Genomic DNA, 14,548 nt, shown 5'->3' with positions numbered 1-14,548 from the left:
TTTCCAATTATACCAGGATATGTATTCTCGCACTGATTACATTTATCATAGTGGCAATTCGAGCATAGGTGCCCTCTAGGATTAGAGTCACACACCACTTCAAGACAGGAATTACAACCTTTAATTTGTACAGCTTATCCTCTGTGCAATTTACACGGGTTGCATAATCTGCACTTTTCATCATACTCATCAATCATTGTACAATTATCACATGATGACCAGCTATCCAGTGTGTACATGCATAGTGGACATGTATGGAATATTTTTTCATGTGTTGATACTCTCACCGCCAAAATGAAACTGAGCTACCAACAACAAATTGAGTGGGATAGAGAGAGAGAGGAGTAAATCATCCTTGAACACTATCTTCCTCTTGAAAAAAAGTCCTAGATTTCTAAGCTAGTGTTTAAAAGTATATCCACAATATCATTTTGCTGTCTCGTGATTAATTTGTCAATAAATTTTGTAAATGTATTTGGACCCCAACGTAAAAGCTTCATGCAATAGTCTAATGATGGAGAATCAGTTTTCATTATATCAACAAGCATTCCCTTAGAAAATATCTTCCTTTGAATAGACAGCTCTAGGAAACCATCATCTAGAATCGAACTTGTTTCCATAAACACAAGATTCCCCATGATTCGTTCTTTCACAAATCTATTCATTTTTTAGAGTCCCTTCACTCTCACAACCAGCTTCAGACCAACCTGGACTCTTTTTTCTACTCTGAAAAATTTACGTTAACATACTATAGAAGCTAAAATATCTTTGATTTAGGAATAGTTTTATTCAGCATAATTACAACAATAATAATCACTGATTGAATTTGTTTTCATCAATATATTTCACTAGTGCATCTAATGCTGCCTGAAGTATATTTATAAGCACAATGTTCAGTTTCGCAGCAAAACATACTTGCTTCTCCATTTTAAATTTGCTCAATGATATCACGTATCTACCATACATATCGTCCCAGTCAAGGCTTAGTCTACATCATCGTTTTATTTCCACAGCCGTGTTTGTTACTCTCAGCCTTGTATCATTTCTGTTGCTGCCTTCTCCACCATCAAGCTCCAATAGTGTAAATGTTCCACTTATTTTCTCTACTAATATCGTCTCAAATATAGTATTCTCTGAATTCAAGTCTCTTACTAATATGAACTACAATGAAAATCACTCCTTTTATTTGAATCCTATTACTAATCAAGTTATCGTATATGGAGTAGCCTCTGCTCTCTTTGATTGCCCCTAAAAAAAATGGGTGTTGCCTCATAAACCAGTTTGGTTGCATTATACAATCTCAACCATACTTCCAAAACGTGTATGATCACTTTGCTTGGAAAGGTACCAAGGAACATAATGTTCCCAAATAGAATGGAGAGCAACATAAACCCGTAGAATCCATATGACATTGTGAGGGGCTACTCACTCTGTTTAAAAGGTGTAGAGCATCCATATAAATGTTTTCCTAGGGCATCCATAGAAATGGAAGGTACTACTCTACTAACGTAGTTGAAAGTTCTGGAAATTAGGTCTTTGAGGATGACAACTGTTTCACAGCTCTCAGGGCAAGGGTCGTAATTTATGCCCTGGGGGCATATAAGCTGCTTATAGAAAGCGTTGACGTAGAAACTAAAAAAGGGCTCACTCAATTGGAAATTGAAAGGACTAGTGCCCTTTTTAGTAGTCGAATATGATTGGAAGGCTTGATATTCTTATAGTAAAGAGCGATGTGGGTACAATGTAATATTATTTTTCTTTTTTTGTTTAGACCAGGGCACTTCGTATAGAAGGTGTTGTCGTAGAAACTTCGTAAATATTTAAACTCCCCCTCGCATTTTAAAATTTGAAGTTGCTGATCTTCTTGTTTATTTGCATTCGATCTATATTAAGCTCCTTTTCTCCTTCTTCCGTATATATTTAAAACTGGGTTAAAAGTCTGACTTTATATTCATATATATTTTTTTTCTCTTGTTTTTCAGACAAATTAGACCTTACCCACACCAGACAAAGTTTAAAACATCAATAAAATGGAAAACTTTTTAAAAAGACAAAAATCACATATTTACCAAAGCAGCGGCTAGAGATTGCTGTCTGGGACAAGGATGTTGGAAAAAATGACGATTATGTAGGTAATCCAGTGCAAATTCAACTTAACCATAATAATGTGCTTTCCGATCATTCAATTAAATTATTGCAGCAACAATAAGAATAAGATTTATTTATTTATACAACCGTTGTAGTCACGAATTAATTATGACTAAATGGTTTTCGTGCTTGAAATATCAAATTTAAAAGGAAGAAAAGCAAACACAGGACTAGCTCTTATCAAACAGTTCGTGATAACGAACTGTCAGTAAGGAGTGACCTGGCTCAATAGTAACCGAAACTCTAAAAGACAGAGTTTTGGTACCAATATATATATCAAAACATTTGCCTTTTTTATACTGATCTCAAATAGATGAATTTAATTAAGGTTAGTCTTAACCATTAAAGGTTACTAGACGGAGAAAACTTGCCCTATTTTTGAAAAATGGTGGAAAACACCCCTAAAAGTCAAGTGACATTAATATAAATCACACCATCAGATTTAGCGTATCAGACAACCCTATGGTAGAGGTTTCAAGTTTTTATTGACAAAAATTTGGAATTTTGTATTTTTTGCCAGAAGAAAGATCACGGATGCGTGTTTATTTGGTTGTTTTTTGTTTGTTTTTTCCCAAGGGTGATCGTATCGACCCAGTGATCCTAGAATATTCAGGAGAGGGCTCATTCAAATGGAAATTAAAAATTCTAGTGATATTTTTAAGTGACAAAAAAAATTGGATTGAAACCAGGCCCCCTCCCCCGCCCTTTTTTCCCAAAATCGTTCGGTTAAAATTTTGAGATAGCCATTTTGTTCATCATAGTTGAAAGGCCCAATAAATATGCCTTCGGGTATAACATGACCCCCCACATCCCCAGGAGAAAGGTCTTTAAGCTATAAATTTACTCACTGTTTGCGCATAATATTTTTTATTGGGATGTATGCATACATTTTTGTGTGTGTGGGGGTGGGGGGAAAAATTTTCTGCTGGGAGTTGTTCCAAGGTGGAATTTTCCCTAGGGAGGGAAGTTTCCAGGGAGTGAACTTGTCAGGGGAAATTTTACACTGGGAGAATTTGCCAGCATTCTTATCCAATTATTTTTTATGTCTCTGGCTTTCTCTTTTCCTTCTCAATTTTTCGCGCGGAGTGGTTAAGTAATTGTCCGGGGCAGGGGCGTCGTTTGGGAGTTGCAAGGGGGGTGGGCAGTTGCCCCCCCCAATAATGTGGGGAAAATTTATTATACGTTCCATGCCCTTTGACTATCTAGATATGGATTCCTCTTGCCCCCCCCCCCCCCCCCAATAAAAATGCTGGAGATTCACCCCTGGTCCGGGGTAAATCTTCATCGGGATCGAATTGTCTAGACGATGTTTCCGTGGGGAGGGGGTTTCTCCGTGGAGGTGAGGCCAGATTTCCTGGCATTATTTAAAAAACGATCAGAAATTAAATAAAAAAAACAATTTTTTCAACTGAAAGCAAGGAGCAACGTTAAAACTTAAAACAAACAGATATTATTAGGTATATAAAGGGGGTTGTCTCCTCCTCAAAACCTCGCTGTTTACGCTTAAGTTTGAATTGTGTCCCAATTTTTTAGGAATGACTCCTGAAACACAAGGGCCGTTTAATTAGAACAATAAGACGCTTAATCAAAAGTTCTAAAAAACTTAAGCGTAAAGAGCGAGGTGTTGAGGAGGCGGCAAACCCCTTTATATACGTAATAATGTCTGTTTGTGTTTCAATAGTCGCTCTTAAAAAATTGGGATAAACACTCAAACTTTAGCGTAAAAAGCAAAGTATTAGAGAGGAGGGCAACCCCTTCATATATGGGCTAATTTCTGTTCGTTTTGAATTTTAATCTTGCTCCTAACTTTCAGTTGTAAAAACGTGTGTTTTAATTTAAAAACATTACAAGGGATGCTGAAACTTTTAAAGCAACGCCTCGTGGCTACCAAACGAGAGAAGACTTTCGAGAGAGACAATTCCCCGTAGTCACTTCTTATCCAATCGATCAGCTTAAGAAGGTTGGATAAAACCCGACAGAAGCCCAATAGTGACTAAATAAAAACTGCTAGGCACAGAGAACCTCTTCGCCTGATAATCTAGGGGCAGTCCTAATATAAGGACCGGTCAGCCGGGGCTTCTCCCAGCTGTTGCTGTGCGTTTGCCCAATTTGACAAAATTTTTGACTTTGATTCAGCTTTTTTTGTTTTTATTTGAGTCGGGAGAGGGTGCTGCAATTAATATTGCCCTGGGCACCACAAACCGTAGGAACGGCTCTTTGCAAAGTAGTCTGTCATTGGACAGCCCAAAATTATCTACCAATCAGACTCGTTTATTTTCCTACCGGACCCTTGGTAAACCACTGTGATAAGTCCACTTGTGAAACCATTGAAAAGCTCTTAAAAAGTTTCGACGACCAACTCGTCCTGAAGCATAAAAAGAAATGTTAATGAATTTAGTAAGATTCTATTTTCGGCAAATACAGTTGAAATGTCAGCGCAAGACGGCAAGAGTAAATGGATAAAAAACAATCAGTTTGATTTGACTCTGAAATAGAAAGGAAGTCTTGAAAGTTTTCGTAATATTTCCGATGTTTCTGGGTAAAATAAGCTCATTTTTTAGTTAAGCTAAAAAGCTGTTTAAAAGTGAGATTTATGTGGACGTTCAATCAACAGTTAAAGACAACTTGGGATAGCCTAAGGTCTATTACAGGGCAGAAATCAGGTAGAAAAGAAAAATTTACCATTATATTCTCTGTTTAATATCCTACTCGTTAATTACATACCAAGATTGATTCTGTCAAGGAAATGATAACAACAAAAGAGTAGTAACCTAGGCTAGCCTATTATTTGGTTCTCCAGTCAACACCCTTTCCAAGTTAGCCTAGGCTATGTGTTGGTAAAATTCTAGACAAGAAGCTTTTTTCTATCTTGAGGAAGGAGTATTAAACTCTCAAGAATGAATACAAAGCATCAATGATTGCCTGGGAAGGTATTGAAGTACTGGTAAAGATCTACAAAATCATTTTTTTGATTTAGGACTAAAGTGAATATACCATTCGATACCTTTTTTTATGCTGATTACAAATATAATAATAATGTCTATTATAATTTAGTTTCATCCCCCCCCCCTATATATGCCCAGCAAGGGTTAGGTTTGGTTGTAGAAATATACACCCTGAATTGGCATATATAGGGGGGGGGGCCGGAGATTTATTTCCGATAGAAATGATTACTATATTTGCAATCAGCATAAAAAAAGGCATCAAGTGGTATATTCACTTTATGCGTAAGTCAATAATATGATTTGGTAGAAATTTACGGAAGTACCTACCTCCAGTCCTTTGGTAAATTTACAGTTTTCAACATAATTTAGGCTAGCCGGGAGGAAAGTGAATATATCAATTGGTGACTTCTCTTATGCTCTTTTATAGTTCAATAATTGTTTCTGGGAGGAAATCCCATTTTTAGCCCTTAATGGGGCCCCAAAAGGTAAAAAGCCCATAGTAACCAAAGTTTACAAATATGTCTAGAAAATACTGTCTGGTAAGAAAAAATTGCAATTTACAGGTGATTTAGGAGGAGTATTTATTATTTGCCTTAGTCTTAATAACAAATGCTATTTTGAAAACAAATTTGTTGGAATTTAAAAAAAAGAGCTAGAAAACCTTTGAAAATGGCATCAAATCAAAATGAAAAGTATGTCTCAGAAACTGATATGATTTTTGAGGAGTTCCAGCTCTTTTTAAATTTTCCTGCAGGATTGCACAGTAGGCTACAAAGTCCCTATTCATGCCAGAGATCCCAGGTATTTTGGTAAATTTTTTGTTGTTCATATTATTGACCTATGAATAAAGTAAACATACAACTAGATGCCTTTTTTATGCTCTTTCCAAATATAATAATCATTTTTCTCAGACAGAAATTTTTACCCCCCTCCCCTATATATACCAATTCAGGGTATGTGTTTGCACATTAGGGGGGGGGGGTTTAAACTTACATCTCATTTACATCAGAAATAAAATTTACCCCCCACCCCCCTACTGTGCAAATATATACCTTGAATTGGTATATATAGGGGTGGGGGTACAATTCATTTCTGATGAAAATAATTATTATATTTGGAAAGAGCATATAAAAAGGCATTGAGTGAAATGTTTACTTTATTCATAAATCAATAATATTAACAACAAAAAATTTAACCAGGATTTCATGCTGTCCATTCTAAGGTGGCTTAAGCACTTTCTATAGAGTGTAGTCTTGAGAAGATGTGTTAGTCTCTGTATTATGCACTAGTTTGGGATCCACTGCTTTTCCTGAGGCCATAATAGTTTCAATGATGTAAGTAATGTTATAATTGCAACTTAGAAGGTTACAAGGTTAAAAAACAACTATTGTGTTGACATTGTGAATAACAAATACAGATGTTTGGAACTGGATTTGTTAGGAGTTTCAGAAACTCATATTCCAGGAATAGGAAACATGAGATTAAACAATAATCTCATGTGGTAAATTTCTAGGTGGCACTGCAATTTAGCTAAGATGAAAGTGAAAATGTCATTTGATGCCTTTTTTTATGCTCTTTCATAATTCAATAATTGCTTTTGGGGCTAATTGCATCTTGACCCTTAAAGGGGCCCCAAAGGTATTTTATATGAATTATGAAAGAGCATAAAAAAGCATCAAAGGATGTTTTCACTTTCATCCTAGCTAAACTATATGGCCCACTGTAAAGTTACCATGAAATTTACCCACCACCACCTCCCTAATGTGCAAATATATACCCTGAATTGTTGACAGCAAATTTTTGAATCACAAAATTCAATGCTATTTTTGTTGCCAGCATTTGAAAAACTTGAAATGGTAGGAAAATGGTTTGAATTGATTTGCCTAATAAATGAGGTTTGAATTGTTATAAATAAGTATTTTCGGAATATGTTACTCTTGAACAACTTATTTATAAACTAGTGATATGTTTTTAACCACTTTATAATAACTTAACCAGTGTTGATAAATTCTTTGTGAGGTTACAAAAATACCTTTGTGGCCCCTTTAAGGAATCAAGATGCAACTAGCCCCAGAAGCAATTATTGATTGACAAAAGGCATCAAATCGCATTTTCACTTTCATCTTGTTAAATTATAGTGCCACCTAGAAATTACCAATTTGTTTATTTAGGCAGGATGGATGGGGTGTATATTTATGGTGAATAAGGAAGGTGTTAAGTCTTGCAATGGTTGGCAAGGGCATAGCTACAGTATTTTTATTGGAGGGGCAAGAGGTAGTGCTATTGAAGTAGGTGCTATTTAACCAGTTGTGAAGAAAAGTAACTATCTAACAAACATGCTACTTGATAAATTTAAAAACATTACACAATATATTATTAACAATAAACACATATTAAACAATCATAAACACAAGTGCTGGTGCTTGGCTTTTACTAAAATTGTCAGCATTGAGCTGCTGCAGACAACAATAGTATAGCATAAACAAGCTTTCAAGCGGGCAAAGGTGAATGTTGTATACACTTGGCTTTTTCAGATTCACAATTCCCTCCTCTTTCTCCAATCCCCACACCCAGCAGGATACTCAATCTCATAATTGAACTTTAATCTAATAGCCCAGGGTATTGCACTATTCATTTGCTTGTAATTTGGAATGTATTCCGACTCTGTAGGCTAATATTTAATCTGTTAACTTTTTTCATAGACCTATGTGACTTATTAGAATATTATCTATGATTTTTATTAATTTGATTTTTTTTTTTTTGTGGGTTCGCTGATCTATATTAGTAAATAGCATTGATAGCAGCAGGCTGCATAAAGCCAAAAAAAAAATCTTAGGCAGTAGAATAGGACTGTATAAGCCAAGATATAGGATAAGTTAAAGTATTACCACAGATTGTGTAACATTATATTTGACATATTCACCACATTTAAAGAGTGACCATATTTCAAATTTGAAAGTATTTGAAAAATAAAATTACAATTATTAACTGATTTGTTGGGAAATGTTTAACAAAGAACATCTAGAAAATCTGAACAATGTTTGGCATTATAGCAGCAGAAACCTTAAATTAATTAAAAATTGCCAGGGATGGCAATTGGTAGGAAAAATTGACTCCTAGAGTTTGGAAAATATCTCCCCTTTGTATCTTGGTTTAAAAAAAAACGAATTCTATAAAAATTACACAAAAGTTTTTCTTGTGTAAATCAGGGCATGGGGGTATACATTTTCAGAGGGGGGGGGGTTACAATGAATATCGTTTTTATGTCTATAATTCTCTTCACAAGCAAAGCTGAGTCTCCTAGAACTGCTTGATAAAACTGATAACAATAGAAAAAGAGAATGGGCTGGTACTGCTTATACATGCACACAAAATTTCTAAATTGCAAGAAAAACATACATGTTCTGTTTAAATTCACCTTATTCTATTCACAGCAGACATTTTGTACAGCATGCTGATGCAGAGATAAATTTACCACAAGTAGCACTAGCATTGTGTAAATGCAACTAATTTCAGTCATAATTGTTAGCACATCTATGTCATTTTTTTTGTTGAGCTGGTTAAAAGAAATATTTAGGAAAGTGAAAATAGCAAGAATAGTATTATACACAGAGGTAGTTCAAAATTTATGGGTTAGTAAGTGAATCCGAAATGTAAGGAATAGGATGATATCAGCACTTATTAGGCATTTCAATGATGAATAAGAGAATTGGAGTTTCAATTAAATACTAGAAATAAAAATTAAAACAATTAAATGATACATGGAGTTGATCCCCCTTTGCCAAATTCCATAACCAAACTATAACCGATTCTTATTTTCTTATTAAACTATAACCAAGTCTTATTTTCTTTTTCAATGATTTTTTTTTTCATTCACGAAACTACATTCACTGTACATCTACCTTCCTATTCTTCACTGATTCTATTTGTGTCCTATTTGCAGATGTAGAGGGTGTATTCATTTCCACTTTTGAAAGCTTTAAAACAAGAGAATCTAATATTGAACTGATAGATTTTAGGAAGTAAAAGCACCTTAAATATCAGGGAAAAATTGACCTGAGCATATGTGGCAAAACAGGAAGTATAGAATATTTTTCAATTTTGCATTAGCTAGGCCCACATTTTTACTTTATGATAAGGTTTCAAAGACAGTATATTTGTAAAAATATTAACGTGGAACATATTATGAAGTGTAATGGACCCCTATTTTTCTTGTTTTCCTTATGTTAAATACGAGCATGGATTAATAAAAAAAAAATATCTGCTCAAAGTAAAGTGCAAATTTGACACTTAAAAAGAGCTCTTAAGCAGTTTTAAAGCTACTTAATAAATTAAAGTTTTTTTAAAAAAATTGTTGGGGGTGCAATTGCCCCCCCCCCCCTCCTCCCTCAACGTCGCCACTGTAAGTTGGGAAGGTATGACTAAATAGTGCAAGGTATGAGGAGGGGCTGTCTCCTCCTCAACGCCTTGCTCTTTATGCTAAAGTTTGACTTTCTCATAACTCTATTTTTTAAACAATAAACAATTTTAGCGTAAAGAGCGAGGCGTTGAGGAGGGGACAGCCCCTTTTATATACGGAATAATTTCTGTTCGTTTTAAGTTTTAACGTCGTTCCTTACTTTCAGTTAAAAAAACTTTTTTTTTTTATTTAATATTTGGTAAAGAGGGGGGTATTTGGTAGTGCATTCTACTTGTAGGTCAGAATCATGTCACCACAACAGCATCTGAAAGTGAGTGTTGGCAGCTGCAAGCACCCCATTTTTTTTGGTAAGGGGGATCATATAGGTCAGTTTGCACCTCATTGAATACCTCTAAACTCCCTTGATTAGGCTATATCGTTATTATTGGAAAGGGAGGCAAGATGTACACAAAGTTAAAAACGGGCCTGACTGTAGTCTTAGAAAGACTTTAAAGGAATGACTAGTTAAGGTGGATTTGAAGAGACCAAGGCTTGAATTTGCTCTTGAGACTGCTTGTTGCCAGTGGCTGCAGAACTTCAGTTGTTCATCTATCAGTACCCCTAGATCTCTTTATTTAGGACTAGGCTTTAGTACTGAATTTGAGAGTGAATTGAGATCATACATGGTGTGCTGGTGATGGGGGCTGTTGCTATCAAAATGGAGGACACTGCACTTTGATATGTTGAAGTAGCCAAGCTTGTTGAAGAGATAAGATGTTTATTTTTAAAAAATCCTTGTCACAAGCCCCAAAGGGCCGAATTCAAATTTTGGAGTCATAAAAAACAATACAAGCAAAAAAAGCACAACAACTAAAAAACTGGCAAACAAAGCTAAAACAACAATATCAGAATTACAAATTGTTCCTGAGTCAAAGTTGTCAAGTTGCAAAAGGTCAGCAAATTAAAAAGATAAAAACTGATATAACTGAAAAAGAATAAAACAATATATGCATTAAAAAGGTTCATAAAAGAACATATAAGAAGGAGGAGGGAACAAAAAAGCAAACAAACATAAAACTTGGAGGTCGCCATCAAAGCCGTACCCAGGATTTTTTTCGGGGGGGGGGGGTCGCCATTACCAAATAAAAAAAAAGAAAAATAGGACTTTATTTTATCTGTAACGAAGTAGACAGAGTTTTTTTCATATCTAGAGGTAAAGTAACAAATGGGGGACAAGATAGGAACGGTTCAGAAACAGTCTGGAGCGGGTGGTATCTGGGTGGGGAGTATCTATTGGGGAAACTTTTTTTCATCAATGGGTTTGCTATTGCGTTTTTTGCAAAACGGAGGCACAGCCCAACTCTCCTCTGCTCAAGTGCTTCCAACTGGCCTTTTTTTTTTTAGAAGGAGCAACTATGGAACCTTAGCTTCTTTGAAAATTATTTGCAAGGCTCTTTTTTGAATGGATACAATTTTTTTCTGATTCTTCATGAGAGATGCCAAACTGGACAAGCATATTGAAGATACAGGTGGACAAAGGAAGTACGAGTATAAATCTTTAGAGAATGGGAAGGGGGGTACTAAATTTATTTAGGAACTCAGGGAGAGAAATGGATGCATTACAATTAGCTCTACAGACAATATCTTTAACATCAATTTCCCACTTTTAATTAGAAGAAACCGTGACCCCATGTAATTTAAAGGAGGTCAAAGAAGGTTTGGGGACAAGGCTGAGAAAATGGGGTGAGTTTTTAAGGAAACGTATTGGCATTATGATAGATTTAGAGGGGATTACTCTAATGTCTAAATCTGCAGCGTTGTTTATAATATCATTGAGGATGCTAATAGGGTTGCTTATTAAGTTTCTGTAGCAGGTTTCAACAACCGTTTGGTCATCCACAAATTTCCATCTGTTAGGAAATTTTTTAGCGAGGCTATTAATCATAACTGAAAAAAGGATGGGATCTTGGAGAGTACCTTGGGGTACTCCACTATGGACATGGAGGGGACTGGAATAATAATTCCGATATTGGCCTACCTATGATCTACTTGATAAGAAGGAGACAACCAATTTAACCAGGAAATAATCAATATTGAATTCACTGACAATTTTCTCAACTAATATATTGTGGTTAACAAGGTCAAATAATTTTTGAAGGTCAATGGAAATTAAATTTAGCCTGCAATTAGACTTTTTGAGAATTTCCCCAATTGAGTTGATAAGAAAAATAAGGTAATTGGAAGTAGAAGTGGATTTGAGGTTCTCGAATGGCCTCAGGTCAGTAAGAGGTAGGATTTTTTCCTTACCTCCTTTGTTGACTCTCTAGTGAAACGTTGGCACTCCAAAAGATTGAGGAGGATTTATCGGATGTTTTCCATAGGAATGTTTTTGGGTACCTGTCTGACCAACCATATTTCAAACAGTAAGTTATAAGCATGGCCGTATCCAGGGGGGGGGGGGTACCCGGTTTGAACCCGGTTAGTTGTTAGCAGTAGTAATAGTAGAGTCAATGAAAAAGAGTAAATATATAGACTATTCCATAACTGACATAGAGACAAGGTGAACACACTACTTGATTCATTTTCTTTTGCTCTTTCCTAATGCGGTAAGTAATTCAATTGTAAATGCACCCCCCCCCTTCCCGGTTTGTCGAATACCTAGCCCAAGGAATATGTAAAAAGAAAAGAATGAAAATATTACTTTATAATGTGCAGGATATTTTTCTTAATCAGATTATCATGTTTCCTTCCATTGTTATACATTCAAAAAAATTTCTAATAATATTTTGGTAAATTATGCCCTCAATCACTCAAAGAGATAAATTACTGACTGCGAAGATAACCAGTTTAATGTATGAATTATTATGCATGACTAGACTGATAGATAGATACATTGTATTTCATACAAATATAAACAACACAAATAATTAAATAAAAAGTAAATATATAGACTATTCCATGACTGACATAGAGACAAGGTGAACACACTACTTGATTCATTTTCTTATGCTCTTTCCTAATGCAATTAATTAAAAAAACTTTTCCCACAAAATAAGTTTTTCAAAAAAAGTAAAGAACTCCATTAAACAAAAATGAGCAAAAATAGAATCAAATAATCCACCAAGCGTGAAAATAACGCACATCAGCATCAATAAATAAATGAAACCCAATACGAAAAAAAATCACAATAAATAATCAAGTCAAACTCAAAACGATCAGAAATTTACCTGAGTAGGGCCCAAAACCCCTATGCCTTCCCAAGGCCAGAACATAATTTACACTTTACTGAAAAAAACATAAATGTTTTTACTTTTATAACTTTAATAAATCAAATAATATTAAGATTTTGATTACTAAATATCAGTATATGTATATTAAACTGACAATGCACATTCATTTGTATTTTTTTCAGTAACGTGCAAATTATGTTCTGGCCTTGGGAAGGCATAGTTCTTTTGAGCCCAACTTATGTTAATATCTGCTTGTTTTGAGTTTGACTCGGTTAATTATTGTAATTTCTGTTCGTTTTTGGGTTTCATTTATTTATCGATGCTGATTTGTGGTAGTTTTACGCTTGGTAGATTATTTGATTTTATTTTTTCTCATTTTTGGTTTAATGAAGTTCTTTACTTTTCTTTGAAAAACTTATTTTGTGGAAAAAGTTTTTTTTAATTAATTTCTGCTAGGTGTATATCGGTGTGGTCTTGTCAGAGAAAAAGAAAATAAAACTTTTAATGTTTTCTTTGTTTTATGACCATACAGTTATGTTTGACCGTTTTACGATGGGGACAAAATTTCTGAAATTTTTAACAATACACGCCCTCTTAATTTTTTTTTTAAGTATATTTGGAAAGACACACAGATTTGTTCTTACAAATATCCTCCTCTTCTTTTTGTTTTTGCTCGTTTTCCTGAATCAAAAACGCCGTTCTGAGAATTTGACAAGGTAGCTTGATTCATATTATTTTTCTTTCAGGGTGCAAACCAAATCTGAGTTTGGTAAAGCTGCTATGCTGGGGCTAATGGATGGGTCATTTAACCCAATGATGTTGGCTTCAGTTCTACTGGATATGTAGGGGAATATGGCTTTGTTATTATGGGATATAGTACTATGGATTTTTATATTAACTATTAATACTCAAGCTGGTAAGGATGAATCCTTTTCCTTGTAGTTTATACCGCTTCTGTAGGTTTCTTTTGTTTATTGTAAAGCTGAGCTATGGACACATTCTTGTTTACAGCCTAATGATGATCGATTTGCGCAATTAGATGTCAATTTAGTCCAAAAAGTATGGTTAAAGTTTGCATCATATACTCTGGTCACGATATCAAAGTCACTTTCTAAATAGAAAAGTAAATTTGGAATTAGAAAATGCGACTTTCTAAATAAAAAAGTGAATTTGAAATCTAAAAATGGCTGTCAAATTATTTGATTAGCAAATCCTGCATAGTCTTCAAATCGCCCTATAGATTTCTTCGTCAAAACTATATGCACCTTGTTTTTTTTCGATTGGAAAACTGATGTGGAATTAGAAAATTGTGAGTTAGGCTATATGAGCCTTTGGCCTAGCCCTTCTGACCCTGTTATGACCCAAATAGCTGTTCAAAACAATAAGTCATTAACATGGTGTTTGTTTGTTTTTTGAAAGTAGGTTCTAAGTATCCAAGTATTAAAATCATGTTATTGTTAAGATGAAAAAAAGATATGCATGAACATTAAAGTTTATTCCTTACTTTGAGAACTAAGAAAGCAATTGACGTGAGCGCTGTAAAATTATTATATGAATTGAAATGAACGCTGATTGATTTTAGATTGTCATTGGCTTATCCACGTTCATCTGTAAATTTCTGGGGAGGAATACAAGATAGTGTAGTTTTGGTAGTGCTTCAAGAAGTATGATTAACCTTATTATGCTCGTTCTGAAATTGTTCAGTTGCGATGCAGAAAATAACAAGATTAAACATAAGAGAAAACACAGAAAATAAGTGTAAACTCTGATTAGAAAGGTAGAAATGAGAAAGACACAGAAAAAGACAAAGAAAGGAAAACCAAGGG

At 34.7% G+C, this 14,548-nt stretch overlaps 1 protein-coding gene across 2 annotated transcripts in view; it reads left to right on the top strand.

Annotated features, from left to right (window-relative positions):
• Positions 1-4,591: 4,591 nt before the first annotated feature.
• dtn (transmembrane protein 132C dtn) overlaps positions 4,592-14,548 on the top strand; it is a 258,507-nt gene continuing 248,550 nt past the window's right edge. The window contains exons 1-2 of one of the 2 annotated variants that reach the window (XM_089103044.1): positions 4,592-4,687; positions 13,469-13,638. In XM_089103044.1, coding sequence (XP_088959170.1) covers positions 13,575-13,638 — 64 coding nt within the window. In that variant the 5' untranslated portion in view covers positions 4,592-4,687; positions 13,469-13,574. The other variant, XM_089103045.1, reaches the window with a different exon arrangement.

Source organism: Artemia sp. Qi Xiang Cuo, chromosome 17 (assembly GCF_049724085.1).
Source record: "Artemia sp. Qi Xiang Cuo chromosome 17, ASM4972408v1, whole genome shotgun sequence".
Classification (NCBI taxonomy): Eukaryota; Metazoa; Arthropoda; class Branchiopoda; order Anostraca; family Artemiidae; genus Artemia; species Artemia sp. Qi Xiang Cuo.
This window is presented reverse-complemented; position numbering and strand designations above follow the sequence as displayed.